This window comes from Apodemus sylvaticus, chromosome 7 (genome assembly GCF_947179515.1).
Source record: "Apodemus sylvaticus chromosome 7, mApoSyl1.1, whole genome shotgun sequence".
Classification (NCBI taxonomy): Eukaryota; Metazoa; Chordata; class Mammalia; order Rodentia; family Muridae; genus Apodemus; species Apodemus sylvaticus.
The window spans coordinates 106,458,542-106,484,630 of record NC_067478.1 but is presented as its reverse complement, the minus strand read 5'-3'; the positions used below and the strand labels follow the sequence as shown (position 1 = coordinate 106,484,630).

Sequence of the window (26,089 nt, the reverse complement as noted above, 5' to 3'; positions counted from 1 at the left end):
ATACATAAAAAGCACTTGACAGAATTCAATGGACTTGAACAATAAAAACACTCAACAAACTAGGAACTACCTCAGCATAAGAAAGCCCACATATGAGGAGCCCATGGCCAACTCCATACTCAGTGGTGAACAACCGGAACCCATTCCTCGAGGTGTTAAACAAGACAGACTGCTTCCCTGATTCTGTTCAACACAGTTCTGGTTCTCGCTAAAGCACTAGTCAAGAGAAAGCAAGTTTGCACAAAGGTCAAACATTAAATCATTACAACTTGTACGCACATGCTCTTAATGAAAGAAAATCATCAACGACTCACAGACACACAACAGTGTTACAGTTTATGAGCCATCTCTGTGAGTTTACCAGACACAAAAATCAACAAACAAAAGTAAAATCAGTTCTATTTCTGTATACAACCAATGACCAATTCCAAACAGTATCAAAAAGAACGAAATAAGACTTTAACAAAGGAAGTGAAATACAACAAATTGATACTAAAAGAAAGTTAAAGAAGATACCAATAAAGAAAGAAATTCTGGGTCCACTCATTAAAAGAGTCTCTGTTCTTAAGTCAGTGATGCCCAGTGATTTACAGGTGCCATGAAATTCCCAGCACACCCCCAGGGCTGTTGCTGAAATAGGAAAAGACATTCCAAAATTCATCTGAACTCCAACAATGTATAAAGGATCCAGACAATATATAAAGGTTATAGAGACCTCCCACTTCGGACTTCAAAACATACTACAAAGCCATATACTAAAGCAATGGGATGGTGGCATGATGACACTGTTTACTGAAATTATTTTTTTAATATTTACTGGCTTTTATATTTTTCTTCACATAATATATTTTGATCATATTCTTTCTCCTAGCTCTTCCTCACCTCCCTACCCACCCAAACTCCATGTTCTTTCTCTCTCACCCAATAAAAAAATAAAAAATAAAAACAAAGACAAAAAGACCAAAACAAAACAACAAAAAATAGAAAGCATACAGTCCACTTTGTGTTGTCCGTCTACTCCTAAGCAGGGTGCCTGCCCCTGGAGTGCGGTCGATATAGCCAGGGTCCCTCCACAGCAGAAAACTGATTTTCCCTCTCCTCACCACTGCAAACAGATTCTTGGTTAGAGGTGAACTCTGCCCATTTCCCCTTCTCCGTGCTGTGACTCTGTCTGGCTTGAACTTGCACAGGTCTTGTGCATGCTGCCGCAGTTTCTGAGTTCCTGCATGCATCAGGTTCTTGGGTGTGGCGCCATCCAGCACCTCTGCCAACAGGTGAATGGACACAGACATTTTTTCCATCCGGTAAGCAGTCGCTTTGGTCAAATGATGGCGTCCTTTGCTGTACAGACACTGTTTAGCTTCATGGGGTCCCATTTATAAGTGGCTTTCCTTATGAAGTACCTATGCTATGGGGTCCCAGGAGGAAAGTCCTTTCCTGGGTTAGTGAGTTCAAGTGATTTCTCTACATTCTTGTCAATCAGATTCAGACTATCAGGTTTTACATTGTGGTCTCCTATCCATTTCGTGTCCAATTTTGTGCAAGGCAATAGATATAGATCTATCTTCATTCTTCAACCTGGAGCCATCTAATGTGACCTGTACCATTGTTGAAGATTCTGTCTTGTTCCCAGTGTGGGTTTTTTTGGTTTGGTTTTATTTGACTTTTTGTTTGTTTGTTTGTTTGGGGTTTTGGTTTTTGCTTTTGTTTTGTTTTGTTTTTTGCTTCTATGGCAAAAAGTAGGTATCATAGGTGTGTAGAGTTATGTCTAGGTCTTCGAGTCTATTCCATTAATGTGTTTTTATCCCAACAGCACAATGGTTTTTATTAGTATAGCTCTTTAATACAACTTGAAACATGACATAGTGATAAGGCCAACATTTCTTTTATTATTCAAGATCGTTTTAGCTATCCTGGGATTTTTGTGTTCCCCTATGAAATTTAAGGGTTCTTTTCTTTTTCCAGTAAAGAATTGTGTTGGAATTTTGATGGTGATGGCATTGAAACCAAGATTGCTTTTGGTGGGATGGCCACTTTTACTATATTAATCCTACTGTCCCACAAGCATGGGAGATTTTTCCATCTTCTGAAATGTTTATATTATATTAATTATATATATAATCATAATTCCACAAATATGACTAGCTTGATTCTTCCTTTCTTATTTGTATCCCCTTGATCTCCTTCAGCTTCTCTCTGTTAGGACAATGTTGACTGTGGGCTTGCTGTAAATGCCTGTATTATGTTAGGATACCTCCCCTGTATCCTTCATCTTTCCCATTTTTAGTAGCTGACAGAATTCCTTTTCTTGCACTCTACCTGCTCTCTCCTGAAGCCCACATCTCCCTCCTAGGGGATGTCAAGTGTTCCTGAAATTATGTGTAGCAGTTCTACAGATGCTCTGGGTCACTTCCCAATTCCACATTTTCCCCAAGTTAGAAAAATATTTGAATTGTGTCAAAATTCATATGCAAAATCATAACCTGAAGTGGTATTAAGAGACAGAACCTCAGGGCCTGGTGAGATGTCTCAGCTGTTAAGAGCACTGACTGTTCTCCCGAAGGTCCTGAGTTCAAATCCCAGCAACCACATGGTGGCTCACAACCACCTGTAATGAGATCTGACGCCCTCTTCTGGTGTGTCTGAAGACAGCTACAGTGTACTTACATGTAACAATAAATAAATCCTTTAAAAAAAAGAGAGACAGACAGACAGAACCTCTGAACGGTGACTAGATCATAAGGATGGAGTCTTCATGAGTAGATAAGTGTTTTTATAAAAATTTCCACAGGCTATGAAGGAACTTTAAAGATAAAGAACTTACCTATCATAGATGAGCCATCCAAGGTGGGAGAGAGGACAAAGGAGACAGCTGGATGAGGTGATTGAGTGAGTGAGTGAGTGAGTGAGTGAGTGAGTGAGTGAGTGAGTGAATGAGTGAGTGACTAATTTATTGATTGCTTGAATGATTGACTGACCAAGTGATTGATTGATTGACTGATTGATTGGCCAACTGATTGGTTGACTGACTGACTGACTGACTGACTGACTGACTGACTGACTTGCTGACAGATTGCTTGGTGGGATTTCTGGCTTTCCAACCTGTCCCTGCTTTCCTGGCGTTTGACACTGTCATGCAGTAGTTCCCCTTAGCTGTCATGCAGTAGTTCCCCTTAGCTGCCATGCAGTAGTTCCCCTTAGCTGCCATGCAGTAGTTCCCCTTAGCTGCCATGCAGTAGTTCCCCTTAGCTGCCATGCAGTAGTTCCCCTTAGCTGTCCTTTCCAGCCACCCTACAACAGCTCCTCCTTAGCTGTTGTTTCCACCATAGAAGAGTTTCCCCTTAGCTGCTGTTTTTACGTCATCACATGTAGTGGGCTTGTGCTTCAGGATTCGATTATGTATGACAAATGACGGTATGAAAATATGAGATGGGAAATTCTATATACAAATCATAAATTTTAAACTGTGCATAAATTCAAAGGGAGGAGCAATCTGATGAAAGCTGGCACTGTCCTATCATGTTCAGCCTGACTGTAGGTCATCTCTTTGTCCAAGGTGTTCGTGCTGCATACAACCTGTCTGTCAATCACTTAGTAGCCACGTCAGTTTCAGATGAATTTCAGGACTGCACTGCTTGGATAAACATAGGCCTGGCTCTACTTTAAAATATCCCCAAAGTAGAAGCTTAAAGATCCCGGGGGGGGGGGGGCCGGCGGGAGAGATGGCTCAGAGGTTAAGAGCACTAGCTGTTCTTCCATAGGTCAAGAATTTAATTTCCATAGATCATGGCAGCTTACTGCTGTCTATAACTATGTGGAATATAATTCCCTCTTCTGTTGTGCAGACAGACATGCATACAAAACATCCATATATATATATATATATATATATATATATATATGTGTGTGTGTGTGTATATATATATATATGTATTATATATGTATATGTATTATATGTATATGTATATATGTGTATATATATGTATATGTATTATATATATGTATATGTATTTATATTATATATGGATTACATATATAATATATATGTTATATATGTATATATAATATATATGTAAAAAAGATTTATTTATATTATATATGGATTACATATATAATATAAATAAATCTTTTTTAAAAAGATTTATTATAAATAAATAAATCTTTTTTAAAAAGATTTTTAAAAGATCAGAGATCCTGATGACCCATTACAGTGCACTGCTATAATTGTTCTATTTTTTGATACTACTTTTGTTACTGTCTTACTCTGTCTGATCCATGTAAACTTTATAAGGGACCTCAGAGTCAGCTCAAGACACCCCAATACCATGTTCTCAGAACAACGGAGATTTATTTACCTCAAAGGGACAGAGAGCATGGATAAGGGACAAAGACAGGAGAAAGAAGAAGAGGGAGGGGGGAAGGGAACAAGGAAGAGGGAAGAGAAAGAGCAAGAGAAAGGGGGAAAGGGGAGGTGGGGGTGGACAATGGACTGTCTATGGTGAGATAGACAGATGTGGCCCATAGGCAAATGGAGGCTTATAGAGGTAAAATAGGAAACCCCATGTTAGTCTGAGGTGTTTAATTTTAATAGGTCATGTTAATTAGGTGAGCCAAGGGGGGCTTTTGATTGCTGGACATCAATACTTTGATAGCTGGACATCGGTAGTCAGCCTCAGGAAGAGAAGTTGACTAAAGGAGGGAATAGACTTTGGGAGCTAGCTTTAGAAATGCAATCTAATGATTTTTAGCAAGGCAGAGGGAATTGGGGAGATGGGTAAGGTCTGCCAGAGCGATGCTTGCCACACTCAAGCTAGCCAGAGTCCCTTCAAACTTCATCGTCTGTGCCTATTAACAGGAACATGTTACGTATTTAAGGTTTACTCCCATGTGTGGTCCCAGGCATCCATTAAGGGTTTTGGAATACATCCCCTCTAATGAGGAAGTTTGATATATACGTGATGATTAACTGTATACTTAAAAGGGTCAGTTTTTGTTACATACATCCTACATAATAAAAAAGCAAATGCTTTTTTATTGTGCTGTACCAATGAACAAAATTGGTTATTCTATTCACGTGCCTCAGAATGCATCCCCAGAAAACCTTCACTGCTGCTCCCACCACATAATGTACTGAACTATCTCAGGAACTCCATGCTCCCAGGACAAGCTAGGCTGAAAAATCCCAAGCTTCCTGATTCTTTCATATTTAGTAATGCCTGGTTCAGGAAATAAAAAGACAGGGCACTCAGCTACATCTTATGTACAATTATGAATTTTCTACAAATGTGGCTCAATTGGTATTAGGGTATATTTATATAAAAGTTTTTCCTTGCTTATCTGGCTTTCAAACCAACCTTGAGAACCTGTTTCATCCGGCTGTTTGTTTTAACTCATGTTGCTATGAATGTTCCAAACCATTAACCCAAGAGTGATTTTTTTTTTAAATCAGTACACTAGTTTTTATTGCTGCACTAATTTCCTAATATCATTCTTTGTGGTTTTACATGGCAACTGGGCTAATTAATCCCACTCCTGTTTGTTATTACTTGTAACTGTTACATAAAATATTAAGGTTCTTTCACCCAAAGTTTCATCTGAATACACTTGTTTTGAAAAGTCGGAGTGAATTGTACAGCACCGTTTGGTAGCACAGGGTGGTACTTTAAGGAGACATCAACTAAAGCTTTATTCTTACACAGAATTCTCATGTCTTATCTTGGGCCTTCCTATGTGTGCTGTGCTCTGTGTGGTCACCGTGTCACTGAGACTCTGACAGATGCATGCTTCAGTTCCTAAGGCGTCCTATTTGCCCAAGCACAGACTCATATGGGTCCTCATGTCCACCTGTTATTTCAGCCCTGGCTGAGACCACACCAGTATGCACACTCTTTGAAAATACAAGTACTTCCGGTCCTTGGGTTCTAATCATTTTCTCACAGAATGATGTAGAGCACGCCCTTGTGGTGAGAAGACCTGCAGGCCCCTCATCTGTGAGCTTACTGAAGACTGCATGCTGTTTAGAAGACAGGCAGAAAATCAAAAAGCCTTTTCTTTTTCTTTTACCTGAAGCGGCACCACCCTGGACATCAGGTGGTCAAAGTAAAGATCCACTGCCTTAGTGAAGCCATGGTAAGTTGTTCTCAGCTTCATGTCAGGGTCTTGGAGGAGCCAGCTGGGAGACAGATGTGAGGAAAAGGAGTATCAGTATCAGAGTCTGGGGGTTTGCTTGGGGAGGCTAGTGAGCAGGGGAAAGGAAGCAGCTTCCACCCACTCCACAGAGAATGCGTCTGGAGAGCAGGTCAGACCAGGGCTAATTACCACCCCACCGCCTCCAATTAGCTAGGAAGTCAGGAAGCTATGCCCGCAGTCCAGAGGCAAACACACCACAGTGCCAGCCTACACCCTGAATGCCTAGGGAAATCTGGGTTGAATTTCACAGCTACAAGTGCCCTCAACTGTCCACCAGAAAGAGAAAAGCAAGGCCTGGTCTTCAAGAATTTACACTAACAGCCCAAATGGGCATCAGAGCACTCCTGGAATCCCAGCACTCAGCTGAAACAGGGGAATCGTGATCTTTAAACCAGCCTGAGCTATACAGCGAGGTAGCTGGCCTGTGCAGTAAGACCCTATCCTGTGCAGAAAGGCAGGGAGAAAGGCAATGTCTAAAAGATTCCAAATCACTGGGCCAGAGAAGCCCAGGATGCCCCAGACCCTGATGAGTGTGAGGTGGCCTTAGAGGGACTCAGGAGCCTGGGCCCTTCAGTCTGCCAACAGAGCAGTAGAGAGCAAAGTGAAGATCTTCCCTTGATCTGCTCTGGTCCCATATCCCAACAAAAATTCAGCATGAGGGGGGGGGGGGCTAGCTCCTCAAGAGGCTCTGATGTCTCCCTTCCCCTAACTCAGAAATTCTGAAAAGTGACAGAAGCATATCAAGGAACCTCAGCTGATAATGAAAGGCCAAACAGGGTGTCTCCCCCAACCTGACCTACCTAATCCTGATCTATCAAAAAGGCCTATTTACTCAAAGCACGGACATCCTGCCCTCCTGGGACTCCCTCATGAAGAGGTAGATGCCCCCCTCCATGGCGAGGGAGGGCAGATCTAAGAGTCCCCATTGCTTCTAATTTAAGACTGTTAAACCCTGCTGTCCTCCTATGCCCAGCTCCAGCTGAGCCCAGGGAAAATGCTGACAGTGGCACAGGTGTCTAATCCGCAGAAAGGGCCAAGCAGCTTGTGTGTGCTCCCAGCTCTGACCGAGACTGCGCCAGATCAGAACGATCCTGGCTGCGGGACAGAAGACAAGTTGTACCCCTGACGGAAGGGCAGGCCGTGCTGGAAACAGAGCAGATAAGATCTGGGCATCGTCCTCGTGCTGTGAGGACAGAGTTCCCCGAGCCACTTCTAGAACCAAGAGGTTCAGCCTTCTTTCCTCTGGGGACAGCACAGGTGGGCAGAGCCTGAGGCTAGCCACTAGTGATTGATGCCCTGAAATCAGACACAGCCCAGGTTGGGGGAGCCTGAGGCTAGCCACCTGTAATTGATGTTGTGAGGACACTGATGATAACAACGATAATGCTTGATAAGAGAATATGTTTGCTTGAAAATGAAGGCGGTCTTGCTGAGGAAGAGGAACAGGTGTGGGCCTGCATGATACCCATCCAGACATCACTCCCAAAGCAAACTGCTCAGCACACTGACCTTACTGGAAATAACACTTAGAACAGACCCACGAGGACTGAGGACAAAGCCACAAGACCGATTCCTCTACCCTACAGCAATGCTTGGGGTTTTTAATAAATCACCAGCAATACCTCTAAGAAACGGATAGGTTTGGTTGGGCTCCTTTTGCATTGATGGACAGATCAGATAAGTAACCTGCCTGGGTGCCTCTCCAGTGTGTGCAGAACAGTGAAATGCCTCCGGGCAGATAACCTCCAACTGCTGCCACCTGACACACGGAAGGACCCAAGGTGACTCCACAAGGGCAGTGACTGCAGCATTACACCAATGGCCCTGTGTCAGTGCACTTTCTGCAAAGAGGAAATTCTGCACAGAATGAAAACTACCTCAGAACAAAACTAAGTCAGCACCTGAAAGCATCCAGACCCCTCCAGCTACTCTGGAGACCCTCGCTGCCCTCTCTCACCTGGGCAAGCCCCCGAGGTCAATCTCACTACAGATGTAGGGGCCTGGTCGCAGAATCACCCACAGACCAATCTTCGCAGCCAGCTGGATAAAGGCCCTAAGGAAAGAAAATCAGCCGTGAGGATCTAGAATAAGGCTAGATAGAGGAGGAACCATGGCATTGGGTATCAAGACTTCCATGTTCCCCCTTGCTCTTTCCTCTCTCAATCAGGGAACATGGGGTAAGTAGGGCTTGGCCAAAGCTCAACATAGCAGGGGATTCTTGCACTGCACAGGGGCCCAGAAGCCCAGGGAACTGGTTATGCACTGGTTCCTTGCATCAGGACCATCCACACAGACTCACTGGGTGTTGTTAGACAAAGCACAGGAACTTTGCACCCAGAAGCAGCCCAATTCCATCCCAGGTATATGAACCCCAACACGGAGCCTGGTGGGATGTGGAACCTTGACTCTCTGCACTGTAGTGAAAGTGGGATGGGAACCTGTACGCTGAGAGCCCTGGGTAATATGTCACTGTTGGGGAGCATCCAGGCCCTGAGTTCAAAGCCTTTCTTAGCATCCTTACAACAAGGATCCAGACCCAGTCCTCAGTTTCCCAAAATAGAGTCAAGACAGAACATCCTAATGGCTCTCCATCAACCCCAAGTGTCTTCCCATCCCAGACCAGAAGCACCAAGACCACCACATACTCTAGGTCCAGGTTCCCAGAGAAGTCGAATTTGCCTCTTTCTGGCTCATGCAGGTTCCACGGCACATAGCTGTAAAGACAAGAGAATTGCAGGTAAGTTTGTCCATCCGCAGAAGCCCTTTGACCTCTAACACCTATTATGATGGCTAGAGAAAGTTTTCAATAACTTCAGTCCTCAGAACCAGACATGAGGACCATAGAGAATTCAAGACAAGCCCTAGGAAGAGTATCACATCTCCTTAGGAGGACTGAGAGTCAAGTTGACTAAGGTAAAGTCTAAGATATTTGGAGTAAAAGGTCAGGTTCTGTGACCCCAGGTTAGCACATATTGCAGAATTCTTAAGACCTTTAGGGGCCTTCTAAGAAGCTGCCCACATTTCTCTCAACAGTGTTCTGATTTATAAGAAGTGTCCCTTTTATAACTGTCTTCGAAGCTAGTTCACAAATCGCCGAAGGTAGCCTACTTCCTTGATTTATAATCATACCTTTTATTGCCTAATAGTGAAGAATTTCAACCTGTTGATCCTTTTTATTTCATAAAGATAGCCCCAAATATAGGTTAGCAATTTTGAAGACAAAGCCATAAAAAGATCAATATTACTCACAACTGGGCATGTTTCTATTTATTTCCTTTAACTTTAATTGTGTGTGTGTGTGTGTGTGTGTGTGTGTGTGTGTGTGTGTGTGTGTTGTGAGTTAGGGGGAATATGTGCATGTGAGTTCAGGTTCTTACAGAAACCAAAGGTGCCTCAGGAGCTTGAGTTTCAAGCAGGTTGTGGGGCTGACACAAATGCTGGGAACCAAAGTCAGGTGACCCTTGCCTGCTGAGCGGCCTCCACCAGACTCTGAACCTATTTTCCTGATGACTTACACAGTCTACATTTTATCCAGTGCCTGGCAAGGAACACCAGGCTAAATATGGGGATGATGGTCACAGCCATCCAAAGATCTTTCCAGAAAATGAATGCCAAGTTGTTGATAAGCCACTACCCTTGAAGTTATTCAAGCCACAAAATGAATAAACAAACTACCTCCTGTATCTATGCTCAGCTCCTCTCTCTCTCTCTCTCTCTCTCTCTCTCTCTCTCTCTCTCTCACCTAAGCAAGCAATATAGGCTGACTTCCTGTAATAGCTTTCTCCCTGCAAACACTCTTGCAGGGGTCCTGCTTGGTAGCCAGGTTTGGCGGAGGGATGGATGAGGGGACAGCACTCACGTGGTAAGGGTATTCAAGCCACAGGCTTTCAGTTTGAGCAGGCGGTCCCTCCAGTACTCCCTGGGCACACGGAAGTAGTGTATGGATCCCCCCAGAATCTGAAAGGTGGAGTCCTCTAGCATGAAGTTTGAGCCTTTTGTTCGAAGTCCCAGGCGCGGACGTTGGAGCCATAGGGGAACCAGAGAGCTCCAGTTCAACCTGGAAAAGCAAAAGCGCTCGTGTGGCCTAGAGTTTCCACAGCCGGGACCACCAGTATGGAGTCCACACCGCGTCCTTCTCTCCTTCACAGATCTTCTGCTCTCTTTCTTTCACCTGCTCCCAGGGCGGCCAGAGAAAGCTCCCACCTTCCCACTTAGCCAAACCTTGAAAGGCGACTCTCTTCAGCACTGCTTCCTGGGCTGGGCCCCACTGCAGGGGAAGAGCAAGCAAATGCTGTAGCCAGGAACAAGACAGACACACCGTTCAACATGAAGACACGTGGGCTAAAAGGAGAGAGGATGAGGTGAGGAAGGGTCACGCTACGTGAGGAAATCCTCTCTAGAGTCACGGGACACAGGAGCAGCTGCCGCTCACAGCCTCCTACTACTGCCAGGTGCTCTAAGCCAAGAGACTAGACTTTAAAGCACTAGCTACTAAAACAGTACCTCAGAGCCCCCTCACGGTCACAGCTGCCCACCTTGGGATTCGGGTACCTAGAAAGAGGTGTGTGGGTTAAATGGCATCCATTCACTGACCACATGTGTAGCTCTTAATCATCCTCTGATAAGCTAGTATCAACCAAGGGTTAACAAAACACGGCAAGGGCATGCCCAGGAAGGCTATGGGGTAGCTACAGTCCGTGAAAAGGTCCCTGTTAATGTCTCAGTGGTTGACTGGCCAACAGGAGCCCTCAGCTTGTTTCTCATAATTTACACCACCACAATTCTCTCTCTTTATCTACACTCTTGAAGGTCAAGAGAAAAAGTCAACACCAACAAGTTTAGGGAAGCTGGGGACAGAAAATACAAACACAAGAGTATTTGGTGTAAAAGCAATTTTTAGTTGCTGCTTTTTTTTATTCATTATAGATCCTGCAATAAGAGGGTATCTTAGGGCAGGCAGGCTTCTGAGTGCCAAGAACTATGGTCCTGACGGCCCCAGAATGGGCAGATTACCGAGAGTGTGAGCATACCATGGTATACTTAAGGATTCTTGAACCTTTCGTGAACAATGAAAATTACTTTTGATCTGTTCCTGTTAGCTTCTCACACACACACCCAGCTTCCAAACCCACACAGGGCTCCATTTTTCTGCTTAATTATCCTTGGATAACTTGTAACGTAATATCCCTCCCTCTCTCTCCCACTCCCTCCCTCTCTTTTTCTCTCTCCTCTCTCTCCCTCCTTCTCTCTTTCCTTCTCTCTCTCTCCCTCCCTCCCTCCCTCCCTCTCTCTCTTTCCCTCCCTCCCCCGCCTCTCTCTGGAGGAAAAACTTCATTTCCAGACATCTGAAGACTCTTAGGGGATGAAAAGAAGAATAGAATCTGGAAGTAGAAGATCTAGATGTCTAGATGGGAGGCCCCTGGCAGGTATCCTCACTCTAAACTAATGACAGTCTGTGTGTGAGTTACTTCTGTGGAATGGGACTGATGCCTGTCTCAACCACACAGAAAGGCCGCTGGGAGCGCCAAGTAGAAATAAACACCGTGTGGAGTATGATGAAGGAATCTTGTCACTATTTGGAAGCAGCTCGTGCTGATGAGATACATAGCGCTAAGAAGAGTCCCGGTGCATTTAAGGACTTAATGTGAACTAATCCCGGGCTTGCCGTTCCCCATTCTGCTAGAAAACACTTCTGATGCCTAACTTTCCGCCAGGCTATTTTATTACACTGCCAAAACTTTTGCACTGAAAGATCTGTACAGGGAGATCCCACTCCACCAATCCCACCCCTCTGCCAGCGTGTAATCTATTCTTGCCACAGGCCAAACCCTGCCCGTCACCTGCCTAGGCAAGGTATGCCAGGGAAAAGTGGTTTCCACACTTTTGAATGGTTGAAAAAGAATCAAAGTATAATATTTGGAAATAGATTAAAAGAACGACACGAAGGTCACATCTCGGTGTTCACACATGGCCGTACCCACCTCTATTATGGATGGCTGTCTCGGGGCACAGGTAAATCACTGCCGTGGAGACTGTGGCTCGCACTGCTGAGAACAGTTCATATCTGAGCCTTTCCAGGAAACCCTGAAATCTCTACACTAGTTAATGAGCTCTGGGTTATTCAAATGAGGCCCTGAGGTTCCCACTCTGCTCCTGGCAGTAATTCTTCTCTGAAGGAGCCTTTCTCGGGCTGTAAGCTCTGGACAGTTTGGGCTGTTTCCATTTGTGTATCTCCCTTGGTTTGAGCGTGCTTCCTCTGAAGAATGCACTCTGCTTCACGTACCTGCTCACCTACACGCACACACACCTGCTAGACCTGCCAGGCTACTATGAGTAACGACAGGAAGGACACATTCTTTCTTTAAGTCCTTCAAAGTCTTAAATGGAGACACGGCGACAATCTGTTTATGAAAATATACATGCACACAAGCTCGTTATTTATAAAGACATTTATGACACATGTTACTCATAACTGTCAGGCAGCAATCCTATTCTCTGAGCAGAACTTGAAAAATAATCCATCTCTAAATATTGGCTGAAGTTCACATCTGGATTCTTCCTTCTTGCTTTCCTTGGTGAGCACCTCTAAGCGTCTTTTATTGGATGCTAGAGACTCAGTCTGCTAAGCGCAGAGATATGGACTACGCTGGAAACAAGGTTTTTTGAATCTCATTTCTTGACATGACAAACATTTTTATCTGTGACCTAGCTGGTGACCAATGTAAACTGAATTCTGAGTGTGCTGTGCAGTCAGCGAGTATTTTCATCTGTAGCTTGTTGGAAATGCAGGAATCTGAGACCTACTGAACCAAAACCTGCACTTTAACCAGATTCCAAGGTTAAAGACAAGCGCCAAATTGTACCTTCACCTTTAATATGTAAGTGCTCACCCTCTCTCCCCCCATCCTCTCTCCTCTTCCCCCCACCCCTATCTCTCTCATACACCACCCACCCACACACACACACACATATCTTTCCTATGATGAAATCAAGCAAGGAATCAGTAAAAGAAGTACAACTAGAAAGTGCTCAAACAGGTAGAAATTGAACAGCACTCCTAACCAACAAATGAGTCAAGAAAAAAAAAATCACAAAGAAATAAAATATTTTGAGATTAAAAAAAAAAAAAAAAAAAACCACACACAGAAAACAAACAGCTCCATTTCAAATGCTTTTGAACTCCAAACTCCCATGAGCCACTATATGACTTTCTATCTTTATTGTAATGCAAAGCAAGCAGATCGGGGTCCCACTCCCTGCTCCCATATATCTTTTTCTCCCCTTCTCTCACCCACCAACAAATCTTAACTTGCAGTTGTTTAGGGCCGGATCCTGGAGTCATCCTCAACCCCCCTCTCTCTTTCTCTGTCCTTTTATGGCCTATCATAGTCTAGCTTTAAAACAAAAATTCTCAATGCTGTTCAAGAAATAGGAAGTAAACAAACAGGCAAGCAGCTAACTGTTATCAAATTTCAAATTCTGGAAAATTCTTTTTTTTTTTTTCTGGAAATTTTCTGGTAGCCCACTAAACAAAGCATCAATACCTCAATGAAAGGGAGGTATTCAGTGGGAAAGCAAGGATGGTAGATGCTGGGTTTCTCCAGAGAATTCGCTGTAAGAAGGAGATGATGCAAGGGAGACCTTCATGTACCAAAGGACAAAACTCCCTGCAAATAGTTATTAACACTAATCATGATCATTAATACTAATGACCATCATATTAAGAATAACCCCATAATTTCCTGAGTAATTAACTCAGTGCTATTAGAATACAGGAAATGCCAACTGTGTGGTTCTAACTGGCTGGTTTAGAGATCATAGGGGCTTCATTCCTAAGTTAGGCTTGTTACCATGGAGGCAAGCAAACCCTGGGGAACCCAGTGTTGTTTTCCTTAGCGAGCAGTTCATTCATGATAAGATTTTCTTGGATGAAACCGTAGGCACCTACCTTCTTTGGAGATGGGAGCTTAAATTACCACTTTTTTTTTTCTAGAGCTTCTGTTGTTTTTGTATCTCAGCTTTATTTTAAAGAAGAAATTTAGGAGAAGAACAGCCTAAGGCCTGCTCTGCTCAGTCAAGTTTTGTTCTTCTGCCTAGAAGAAACGGTAGTCTTGCTCATATTCTAGATAAGGATCCTAGACGAATGTAGGCACGCGCGCACGTGTGTGTGTGTGTGTGTGTGTGTGTGTGTGTGTATACACGAGCGCACGTATATGTGTTCCTAATGGGGGTCTCATGTAAGTCATCCAACTAGTGGCAAGTGAAAACACAGTGTTCCCTGCAGCTATGGAGGGCTACAGACATAGAAATAGGCTGCAGGAAATAGAAGAGACATGAATTAGGCCCTGTGCTGGCTCCTCATCAGGCTGAACCTTGTGAAGGAGCAGGGTGAAGGCAGAAGCTCCCTGACACTTTGCCCCTGATCACTGAGGTGGATCATTAGAACAGAGAGTCCAGTACCGGCTCCAGCAGGCAGTACGTCCCTGGAGATGATACGACGTGCTGCTATGTGGGGCCCAGTGACAAGGTACCACCTCTTTCACTCTGAATAGGTCCATGAATGGAATTTCAATGGTCAAAGTTAAAAAAAAACTGTCTGTCAACTTGTAGGACACTAGGGTAGAAGGAGACCAGATCCTGCCACCTCCTGGAACAAGCTTCTTGATTGACATATGCAAATCAGAGTGATTTTGGAGTGCCTGTAGCCATGCCAGAGGGTCCTCTGTAAATCCTACAAACACTGAGAGGTATCAGGCTTTCAGTGGGGCTAGGAAGTTTCACTAGAGACAAAGTTACCTCCTTCAAGCATCTGTTCACCATAGTCTGAACAGACATAAATGGTCCAGTATCCCCAAGAGTTGATATAATCAGACATCACCAGGAACAGCTGAACGTGATGATCAGGAGCCAAGCCCAGGTTACACATTCCTGTAGCAAGCTGGGCACCTATATCAGCAGTATAGGACAGTACTCCTTCCATTCCCACAATTTACTGACCCTAAAAGTTAATTACTTTGGTAAAACACAGATTACGTTGTCTGAGATAAGAACGTACAAGTTCAACTTCCAGATGTGCTGTGAATTTGTTAGAATTTCCCAAACCAAAGATGAACTGAATTCAGTTCAGGGCATCAGACTAGCAGACAAACCAAGAGAATGCCCACTACCTCATTCATCCCAGTAGGCAAGCCAGAGACCACAATTTTACCTAGCAGGTACATAAGCCCAAGGACCTCCTACACACACACAGCAACGCCCCCCACCCCATCAGCTCCCATATGGCTCAGCTTATTGATATATGCTCCCTAGTTGGACTTGTATTTTGCATCAAACAGCCTCTACAAGGATCTGAATTTCAAACCCCGAAGTCAGTATGTGCTTTCTACAGAGACATGAGGCACTACTGCAACCCTACTGTCACTACATTTCCCTTTGAAAAGAAACTAGACTGCTTCCCTATAGATGGCTGTCCTCTTGGCCTTCAGACAGTACTGTGCTTCAGAGGACAACATTTTCTAAATCATGTAGGAAATATATTTATGAAGAAGCATGGATTAGACTGATACCTTGAGACCCAGTAGTGAAATAACGAAACCCTTTCGGCTCTTGACACCAGACAAAAAGGACAATTACAATGGTCTTCAGAGATAGTGTACTTTTACTGTGACAAAAAAAAAATTCCATTAATAGCCTCATAAATTAATAAATTAGTGTACCTCAGCCTAGATGGAAATAAAAACTCTGATAACTCAAAAAAGATTCTTGGTCTTTAATAATAAACCTATAGGGGTAATTCTGCAAGTATAGATAGAATAACATTGTGGTACAGGAAACAGTACATCTATGTTGAGTGTTTTAAAATCTATTTCTTAGCTGGGCGGTGGTGGCACACGCCTGTAATCCCAGTACTCTGGGAGGCAGAGGCAGGTGGATTTCTGAGTTCGAGGCCAGCCTGGTCTACAGAGTGAGTTCCAGGACAGCCAGGGCTACACAGAGAAACCCTGTCTCGGAAAACAAACAAACAAAAAACAAAAACAAAAATATATTTCTTGAGATAGGTATATAATAGGCACTTTAATTTTTATAAAACCTTAGGAATCTATATTGTCCGACATGCAAACTAAAAAGAAGTTTCTTGCTTAGTCTAGACAGTTGAGCTCAAAATCTCCTTTATATGACCCAGAAGAAATGAAATATGCTGTTCTGGAAGAATCTACCAAGATTTAAAATTAATATCTGTTATGATCAGCAATTCTACTTATAGAAATCTACCCATTGTATATTTACTGCACTTCAAGAGCTAAAAGACTAAAAACAATCAATGCCCATCAAGTGCAGAATACTTAAATAAATTATGTATCTAATGGATCAGTAGAAAAACAATACAGCTATCTTTTCATGCACGTATACAATGCATCTAAAAGAATCATCAGTAACTCTTTCTGGTGGGAAGGGAAATTGGGATAGAGGAGTTTCTTCTCACTGATTCTCCCTTTATCCTCTGAATGTTCATTTATTACCTACTCACAATTTTAAAATACTTAAAAAAAAAAAAAAAAAAAAAACACCTTCTTGCCGGGCGGTGGTGGCGCATGCCTGTAATCCCAGCACTCTGGGAGGCAGAGGCAGGCGGATTTCTGAGTTCGAGGCCAGCCTGGTCTTCAGAGTGAGTTCCAGGACAGCCAGGGCTATACAGAGAAACCCTGTCTCAAAAAACCAACATCCAAAAAAAAAAAAAAAAACCACCTTCTTAAAATGAGAACACTCACGAATACCAGCTGAGTCTCTCTCTGGCGAACAACAAGCACCAGTCTGAAAGAGTCTGCTTCCTTACCACGAGCCTTAAAAACCAGCCCTGCGCTTCCATCCCAGGAACAGTCCCATTCAAGGGGAACTCTTTTTTCAATATGGGCTTTAATATTCAGGGCAATAGATTTAAGCAAACTGTGAGACCAGATGGGGAAGAAATCATGCCCTGCTGGAGGTGGCAAGTTAGGAAGGTCAAACTGTCATTTTAGCAAGAGCAAGTGCATGTATTTTCATTGCTTCTTACTTGACCCACAGTGGGAAGGACCCTTTCCCACCGTTCTGATATACCTGATGCCAATGCTCTGACCAAGAGTGTCAAAGTCCGGGTCGGAGAGATGGCTCAGCAGTTAAGGTCGCTGACTGCTCTTCCAGAGGTCCTGAGTTCAGTTCCTAGCAACCACATGGTGGCTCACAATGATCTGTAATGGGATCTGATGCCCTCTTCTGGTGTGTCTGAAGACAGCTACAGTGTACTCATATAAATGAAATAAATCTTTTAAAAAAAGGAGGGAGGAAGAAAGAAAGAATGTCAAAGTCCTAATAGAACTTTGCTTTCCTCCAGAGATTGGCTATCATGGCTCCATAAAAGCCCAGAGCCAACCCTATCACACCAGCATGGAGTAAGCCAGACATCTTACCTGTCCTATGCTGTGAGCTACCTCCCAGGTCGCTTTGCTTCTTGACATATGACTGCCTGCACAGAGACACTTCCCAAACTCTAAAATCTTTACCACTGAAAGATGAAAAAGACAACACCCAAAGAATTTGAACACTCCAGGGTCTGTGACCTGTAGAGTCCTAAAGTATATAAAACTCAGTAACTTCACAAAACATCAGGATGCAGACACAATTTGTCCCCAGGCTACCTTTGGAAAGCACATTGATTTAAATTTAAATGCAACCACCAGAGCTAAGCTATCCTCTTATCCACTTTTAGCAAGAATAGTTTGCGAGAAAGACACCAGGGCCTAGAATCCAGATACTGGTGATACAGGAGCAGTGAGCTTCAATGAGCAGAGCAAAGAAATGGATACATCTTCAAGAAACAGGAGGCTGACTGACTAACGTAAGCGAGCACTCTAATTCATTCATTCATTCTCTCCCTCTCTTCCTCCTCTTCTTCCTCCTCCTCCTTCCCTGCCCCCACCCACTTTAGCCAGATAAAAATCTAAGCCTAAGATATGCAGAACTGGCTGAATTATTGCTCAGTGAAGTGAACTGAGGAAAGGGATCATAAAGGGACTGTGACCAGATCATATCAAATAGGGTCCCTTGTGTTCACAAGTGGAAGGAAAACAAGAACGGAGAGCGACCAGCCGTAAGCATGGCTCGCGCTGAAGACGCAGGCTGCCGCTCCTAAGATAAGTGGGGAGAAAGGAAAGAAAAGAAGCGAGCCAGGAGAGAGCACACACCTAGGGGAACATATGGGGGCCCCCCAAACACCCACCAGTTACTGAGTCCTTCAGAGGAAGAAGTGGGAGGGAAACAATGGGGTGTCAAAGAATTCAGGGAGAGGGAAGACGGTTATTTCTACTACTCTCAGTTGTAGTGATATCTTTCCCACATTATCTACGTCAAAGCTGATTGATCGACTGCATACACTTCATTGTATAACAAGTACAATTCTGTATAGAAAGAAAGCTTTTTAAGAAAAGGCATTGTTGGGCACAAAACGAAAACACCAAATTGAATAAAATCTTCCCACAAAGTCATTTTTTAGCCCTCTTAAGTGTCTTAGATATGATATAATCAAACAGTTATAATTAACAGTGAATAAACTATAGGAAGAAAAAAAAGCAATGTTTTTAAGCCAAACACTTAACCCCCAGACACCTCAAAATACCTGCTGCTGAGATCCAGGAAAAGGGCTGGTCCTGGCAGCTGGACTCCAGAGCAACCACTTTGAGGAGAGGAGCCAGTTTCCATGTGACCTTCCATTAGCCACACCAACATTCCCCGACAACAGCAGGGAGAGGCCCCCACCACCCACTCAGTTAATGACCCAGTCAAAGCTGGGGGAAGCCAGGAAGAGAGGCCCAGTTTGTTTTCCCTGGGCTTCACAGCTATTAAAGTAACTCATATATGTTCATACAGAAAGAACTGGACAGGATGCACCTATGCGTAAGATGCAGTCAAAATGATGCCAAAGAGACGTGTTCTCTCAAGGGATCCCAAACGATGACCCTGACCTTGGGGCAGCACCTCTTTAACCTTCCTGGCCTGCTGAAAAAGACTGTCATGAAGCAACTTAGCTTTTCATGACAGGCTTGAGCCACGGCTATGAATTCTGACCCATTCCACAGTCCCAGCCTGACTTGTGCTGTGACCACCTTGCCTCCGCAGGGGATCAGTTACTCACCTATGAGAAGGCTAGGCTGCTTCTTCACACTCCAGTCCCTTGCCTGACACCTTGTCTGTGTCCTACCAGGTGACCAATGTCCCGCCTCCTTCCCACACATTTTCCTGAAGACTATTAGAAAAATGCTACCTGACCAGGCTCATCCCTTCAAGAGTCACAGTCACCTCTCTGAGTCACCTGCAGGGACAGGTGTACTTCCATCTAAAACAAGCAACAAACTCCAGCCCGGTGGTTCCCTGCTCTATGCAAGCGCCTGTGTTGCCTCAGTCTGAAGTAATACTTCTGGAGTTACATCAACCTTGCCCCTGGAGAAAACTGAGCATTTGACAGAAGCCATGGCCAAAATTCAAAGAAAGGGCAGTTAGAATAAATGAGAAAGTGTTTGAACAACTAAAGAAATCAAAGTTCTTAGGAGTTTCCTGGACCCGAGAATGAGAAAAGATCTAGTTTCTTCTCCCAAACAATATGGCATCCTCTCAGAAACAAAAAGGTGTAAGTCTTAAAAAGGTGTCCATGTAAAGTTTCCAAATGTGTTCTCATGGCAACTAAAAGGACTCAGATCTTTAAAAAGAAAAAGAAAAAGAAAAAGAAAAAGAAAAAGGCTCTAGTTCTGATTCAGGTAAATGAAGAAAGGGACCAAAGACAAAACTAAGGGTGATAGCTACCACCAGCTCCCAGGGCTGAGCCTCAAGTCTACTGGCAAAACATTCCGTGTTGCTACCGAGCTTCCCAGCAACACTGGAGATTTTGAATATGTAAAGTGCCAGGCATTGACCTGGAAGATCATCAGGACAGTAGGCGTCTATAAATAGATATGCTTTGGAAACCTTCTGGAGTGGATCACCAGAAACCCTGTTAACTGGCAGTGGGTAAACCTTTCTTTCAGTGAACACCACCGACTAGCCCCAAGTAGCTTTCACAAAAGGGGACCGTACAAAAGTGAAGGAGGAAAGTGGACCGACAAAAGCAGCAGTGTGGGGCAAATTAATCAGGGCTGAGAGTCTGGGAGAAGCCCGCGGACACCATCTTCACGGTGGACATCACAACAACTAACTTTGCAGAATAGAGACTTCCAACTTGGGAGGAAATGTAGGGGTCTGAAAGAAAAGCAGTGGGTGCTACATGAAGGAGTGAGTGGTGTCTGAAGAGAGACGTGAAGGTCGGTTCTGTTGATCTTCCCACAGGACTGGACGTGTCTAAGAACAGCAGAGTCCAGCACCAAGTATGGAACACTGCGAAACTCAACACACTGACCCCTAGGGGGTGACAGGGCAGTGCCTGCCTGGTGTTACCCAGAGGCAGGGTAAGAATGACTGGAGGCTCGATGGGACTCCAGGCTGTTGGAGCGCTCTAAGAGATTAGAGTCGCTGTTTCCTAGATTTGTGGCAGACCAGAACCTGAGGTGTTGGGCTGGGACCAAAGGAGTCCCATAGGTGCTGGGCGGAGCTCTCTCTCACCTGCGGAGCACCAGGAAGCTCAAGACCAGCAGCAGCAGGAGTCCGAGTGTGCGGCCCGGCCTCCGCCGCAGGCTCCACTTGGGCATCGTGCGAACGCTGCTGCTAGACACCCGGGTTCCCACTCCTGCAACACTCAGCGGCGCGCCAAAGCCTTGGCCCGGAGGGGCGGGGCCGCTCACGGGTTACCTGGGCAACCATGCTACGGCCCGCTGGCGCCCATTGGCTGAAGTTTAGGGTCCCGCCTCCGCTCCTTGCGCAGACAAGGGACCAGGCCGGCGACAGGGCTAGGGAGGGGCGGGGCGGGACGGTTGAGGGGCGGGGCGGTCTCAGCCCAGGCCCAAGCTTGTTTGAGTGTCCCGCTGAAGTTGCTTCTAAGGGAGTTTAAATAGGAATCAAGTACCTAACAGTAAACAACTTCCCAAGTCAGCCTGGTTCCCACTTTGACTCGCAGAGGCACTTAAGTTTAGGGTCTTTTCCTGCATATGAGTGCAGACAGGTATAGAACTATTGGGCCTGTGTTGCTGCATCTTTAAATATTCAAACTGGGAGAAAGTCACTCCCCACAGCATTACATTATGAAGCAAGGATTAAGAGTGCCTGGCAGGGGAATGAAAAACGAAAAAGAAAAAAAAAAGTCTTTTAAAATAACTGAACGTTTGAAAAGAAAAGTGGATTTGAAGTAATAACTCATGTTAAAAGCCAGGACATTGAAGAATTTTCTTAAGATTATTTGAGGGCTGAGTGTAGCTCAAGTTTCAGTAACACTAAATAAAGACCAAAATATTCTGCTCTTGGTTCTGCAGATCTAGTTCAGGCCATGACACCTAGCAAATTCAACTCTTATTTTTACTACACTTGATCTTAGCCAAAAGGACGAGAAGCGATCAACTCTTCTTTTTAAAAGAGTCATAAATAACATTTGAGCTGGATAGGTCGCTCAGCCATTAACGGCAGAGGACCTGTATTCATTTCTTAGGGTCCACATTGGTGGCTCACCCAGTCTTTAATTCCAGTACCAGGAACTCCAGTGCCATTTTCTGGTCTCCACTGGCACCTACAATCACACATATGTGCATGCACATACACACACTATACATAATAAAATAAAACAATTATTACATTTAAGGAAGGGCTGAATGTAGTTATCTGGCGCAGAACCATGTCCCAGCAACATCATCTGATATTTGGGTGACATTTATTCTAGCATCAGGCAGCGTTTCAAAGCAGTGATTTGTAGAGTAACTTTCCAAGCTGCAGGTCTGAATTTTTATACAAATACATAAAGCTGGCAAATAATGAGAAATTTCCGTTCCAAAAACAAAGACAAAAAGTTTGGCCAGAAGGGTCTTTCTTTTTTTTTTTTTCCTAGCATAGCTAAATACTTGGTAAAGTAGCAAACTGGAGAGAGGGAAAATGAAAACAAGTAAACAGGAGGAGGGGAATACCCTGCCAGAATAAGGAAGGATAGACTGAGGCTTTACATAGAATAGTGTAGCCGTAGGTCCAGGAGCGTTGCTTTCGAGCCACAGAGGGAAGTAGTGCTGTCTGAAATCAGCGAACAGGTCTCTAAAATCCGAACATCTTCTACACTGCTGCACCAGAAGAGAGCTTAATGTTTGCTACGACTGTGGTGGAAACATTTGGGTTTAGCTCGGATTAAAAGCTAGTCTATCGGTTACACGAACAAAGTATCAGAGGTTGGCCCACAAATTATTCTACTCATGTGAGCCATGTCTAGTAATGGTGGCAAGTGTCAGGGCTCTTGAGAATGAAATTAAGGACATGAGGAAAATTCTGGAAATAAGTTAGGACCAGGACAATCAAAGACAAAAAACGAAATAGGAAATCCTAAAATGAAAATTTCAGTCCTGGAAAAAAAAAAGGAAAGAATTAAGTCGAAAGGCAAGAAGCCTCCAAAGTTCAGATAGTGCGGTGGCAGCACTGGGAGGAGCCAGTGTACACCCAGGGGATACTCAGAATGGTGTGTGTGGCCTTCACAGTCCAACACCGTCATCCACAACCTCAGCCTTTGAAAAGCTGGGTGACCATGATCTAACTCATTTAAAAAAAAAGTGCCAATAAGGGCTGTGGAAAGCTCATTAGACCTCAGTCCTACACAAAGAACTATAGACAGCTAAAGCATGCGAGAGTGGGAGGAACAGTCTTCCCCAGGGAAGAGCTCACCAATTGGTTATCCAGTACGAAACAGTCAGGCCTGAAAACACATGCGTACAGATATGTTTTATACATCATGCGTTACACAGACTGAGCAGGCTGTGTGTGTATGTGCGTGTGTGTAACAACAATGATCAAAAGAGGCCATGATATCGAAAGAGAACAAGAAGGGCTGAAGAAAAGGAAGTAGGAAATGTTATGATTACATCACACAAACTCAGAAAAAAAAATAATAGGTGACATATTTTTATTTTTTAAGATTTATTTATTTTATATGTAAGTACACTGTTGCTGTCTTCAGACACACCAGAAGAGGGCGTCAGATCTTACTATAGATGGTTGTGAGCCACAAACAAGCAGTACCTGGCACTGGAACAGGATCAGAACCAGGCATTCTAGTCCAAAGGAAGTCAAGGAAGCCAGTGAAAGAGGAGAAAGCCAATGTCAAAAGGCAGACGATGAGGTCAGAGAGATGCAGAGGTCAGGCTAGGGAGGGCTAAGAGAGAAATCGTTTGGACGTGACATTGATTATGAGTTGAGAAGATCATTCTGGCCGTTGTGGTTAAGAATCTCAGGAGCAGGGCTGGAGAGATGGCTCAGTGGTTAAGAGCACTGACTGCTCTTCTGAAGGTCCTGAGTTCAAATCCCAGCAACCACATAGTGGCTCACAACTATGAGATGTGATGCGTCCTCTACTGGTGCATCTGAAGACAGCTACAGTGTACTTACATACAACAATAAATAAATCTTCGGGCTGAAGCGAGGAGAGGTGTGATCTGTGTGTTGTTCAACCTTCCGTTACTGTCACAAAACATCTTAAATAAATAATTGTAAATATGGAACTCCAGTTCTCTAAAGAAGCCACATCTATATTCGAGAGTAGACTACCAGGCCTTTGATTGAGCAGAATGACGTGAATATGGAAAAATGGTTTGTTAAGCAGGAAGAGCCAAAGTTAATCTTGAATTTTGTTTCATCAGCCATTTTTATCAACTTGCCTATCTGACCTAATACCCTATGACTTCCATTTAAGTTTGTGGAAACTGCTATAAGCTTGTCTAACCTCCATTCACCCAAAGGCTAAGAATGCAATAGCACCTTAGTCCTGAGTCTGAATCCTTAACAAGGTTCGTTATCGTCCATCTGCCTGATATAGACATTCCAATGATATTATCATCAGAACTGATACTGGCTCAGAAGAGGAAAATGACAGTAGCAGCACTGAGACATGCTGGGTGTCTAGAAATGCTTGAAATGATAAGGGTATTTCTAAATCTATGCATTATTTGTGGAATAAGAAATAAAGAAAACTATAAATGATGCTAACATATTAAACTTGAGAAGCTGTAAGAACCAGAGTTGTCACTGCTTGAGACAGGAAGGCAATGAGGAGAATGAATTTACTGGGGGATATGAGGAACCAGGCTTTCGATTACAGAGTTTGCACTGTGTGGGAGACATACAAGTGGTGCCCAATATAAACTCGAGTAGAGTGTTAAACACAGAAGAGTCTAGCACAAAGGCACCAATTAGGGGTTTTACAAAATAATGCTTTGATTAACATCACCAGTGAACTAAGCATGACAGATAGAGAGGACCAAGTACAACTTCTGGTACACCTAATAAGGAAAGAAGAGGAATTCATGGGGCAGCAGCCCCTCCCTGTGAAATGAGAGAAGTCACAAAGTGGGGTGTTAATCTGCATTTCTGCCCGGCTGGAGTGTCAGAACGCTTGATGAACTCTCAAGGAAGGCAGGAAAACAGTCTAAGATGGCAAGGGTATGGCAAGGGTATGGGGTGTGTTGGGGGTGCAGGGGGGTCCGGGTCCCAGCCTGTGTTTTCCCAGGTGAGAAGCTGTGGGATGGAGGCGGTGGTTCTCACACTCCTGAGGCGGTGGTTCTCGAACTCCTGTGTACGCAATTGCTGCTGGGGACTGTGAGGGTCCACGGGCCTGCAGTGATGCTGGGACAGGGCTGAATCCCTCTTAGTTCCTTAATGCCACAGTAAGGAGTGGCTGGAAGGGAAGCCCTCTGCAGGGGACTTAGGCACTGCTCCTTGTGATGAAGCCCGCCCGCCCGCCGGCACTCACCCCCACGCCCAGGTCCTTGGTGAAGGAGACAATACTTGCTTGTCCAAACTTTTATTCACAGTGGATGATAACGCATACATCCTCCTCAGGGTAAACCAGAGATTAAATACCTTTTTCAGGAAGAGATGCCCAGGAAGGAAAGCTTATTGGCTAAACACTATCTAGATACCTCATTAGCAGGAAGAACTCTAGGTTTTCATGCTACCATGACCAGGACAGGAGCCTGGTCGGGAACTAGTTCTATCACTAGTTCTATCGTTCTCAGTTACGAGAGTTACAAGGCTTCCGAACTTGCTTCAACCTTGCCAGTTTTTCTGTCTTGTAGTACAGCTCCACTTGCCCCACGGTGGGGTATTTCGAAAGGTACTCAGAAAAGTGTCCCAGGCGGAGGCAGCGATAAACTATGACAGTTGCTGATAATGAACAAAGTATGTAGAATGCATCAGATACCGGTAAGCTTAACCAATCTATGTTGATCAGATATGCACAGTGAATTCCAGGTAAGCATGGGCAGCTCAAAATAAAGACATCTAAAGAGTTTGGAAATCTAGTATACTGGTAGAGAATCTGCCTAGAAAGGATCCAAGGTTGAGCCTCAGCACCATGCACATATAACAGATGATGATGATGATGATGATGATGATGATGATGATGATGATGACCTTAAAATTACGTGACAGGGTGAGTTGTCAACCTGACAGATAGCTGTGAGGGAGTGTCTTGATGAGGTTAGTGCAGGATTGCCTTGATTAGGTTCACTGAGGTAGGAAGCTCCTCTCTAAAAGTAAAAGGCTCCACTCCTTGGGCTGGGATCCTAGACCGCCTAAAAAGAAGTAAGGTCTCTGAGTACCAGCATTTGTCACTCTTATCGTCCTAACTGCAGATGTCGTGTGACCAGACATCTCACGTTCATGTTCCCTTGACCTCACTGCTACAATGGACTATGTCCTCAATCCGTGAGTCAGAACAAACCATTCCTGCCCCCAAGCAGCAGGAAAATAACAAAGGCAG

At 44.2% G+C, this 26,089-nt stretch overlaps 1 protein-coding gene across 1 annotated transcript in view; it reads right to left on the bottom strand.

The window, feature by feature from the left end:
• Positions 1 to 20,969, bottom strand: part of LOC127689291 (beta-galactosidase-1-like protein 2) — a 45,101-nt gene extending 24,132 nt beyond the window's left edge. Inside the window, exons 1-5 of the mRNA XM_052188787.1 lie at positions 20,815 to 20,969; positions 10,049 to 10,246; positions 8,835 to 8,903; positions 8,147 to 8,242; positions 6,064 to 6,172 (exon numbers count right to left, since the gene is read on the bottom strand). Coding sequence (XP_052044747.1) covers positions 6,064 to 6,172; positions 8,147 to 8,242; positions 8,835 to 8,903; positions 10,049 to 10,246; positions 20,815 to 20,900 — 558 coding nt within the window. The 5' untranslated portion in view covers positions 20,901 to 20,969. The remainder of the gene's footprint in view (positions 1 to 6,063; positions 6,173 to 8,146; positions 8,243 to 8,834; positions 8,904 to 10,048; positions 10,247 to 20,814) is intronic.
• Between the last annotated feature and the right edge of the window lie 5,120 nt (positions 20,970 to 26,089).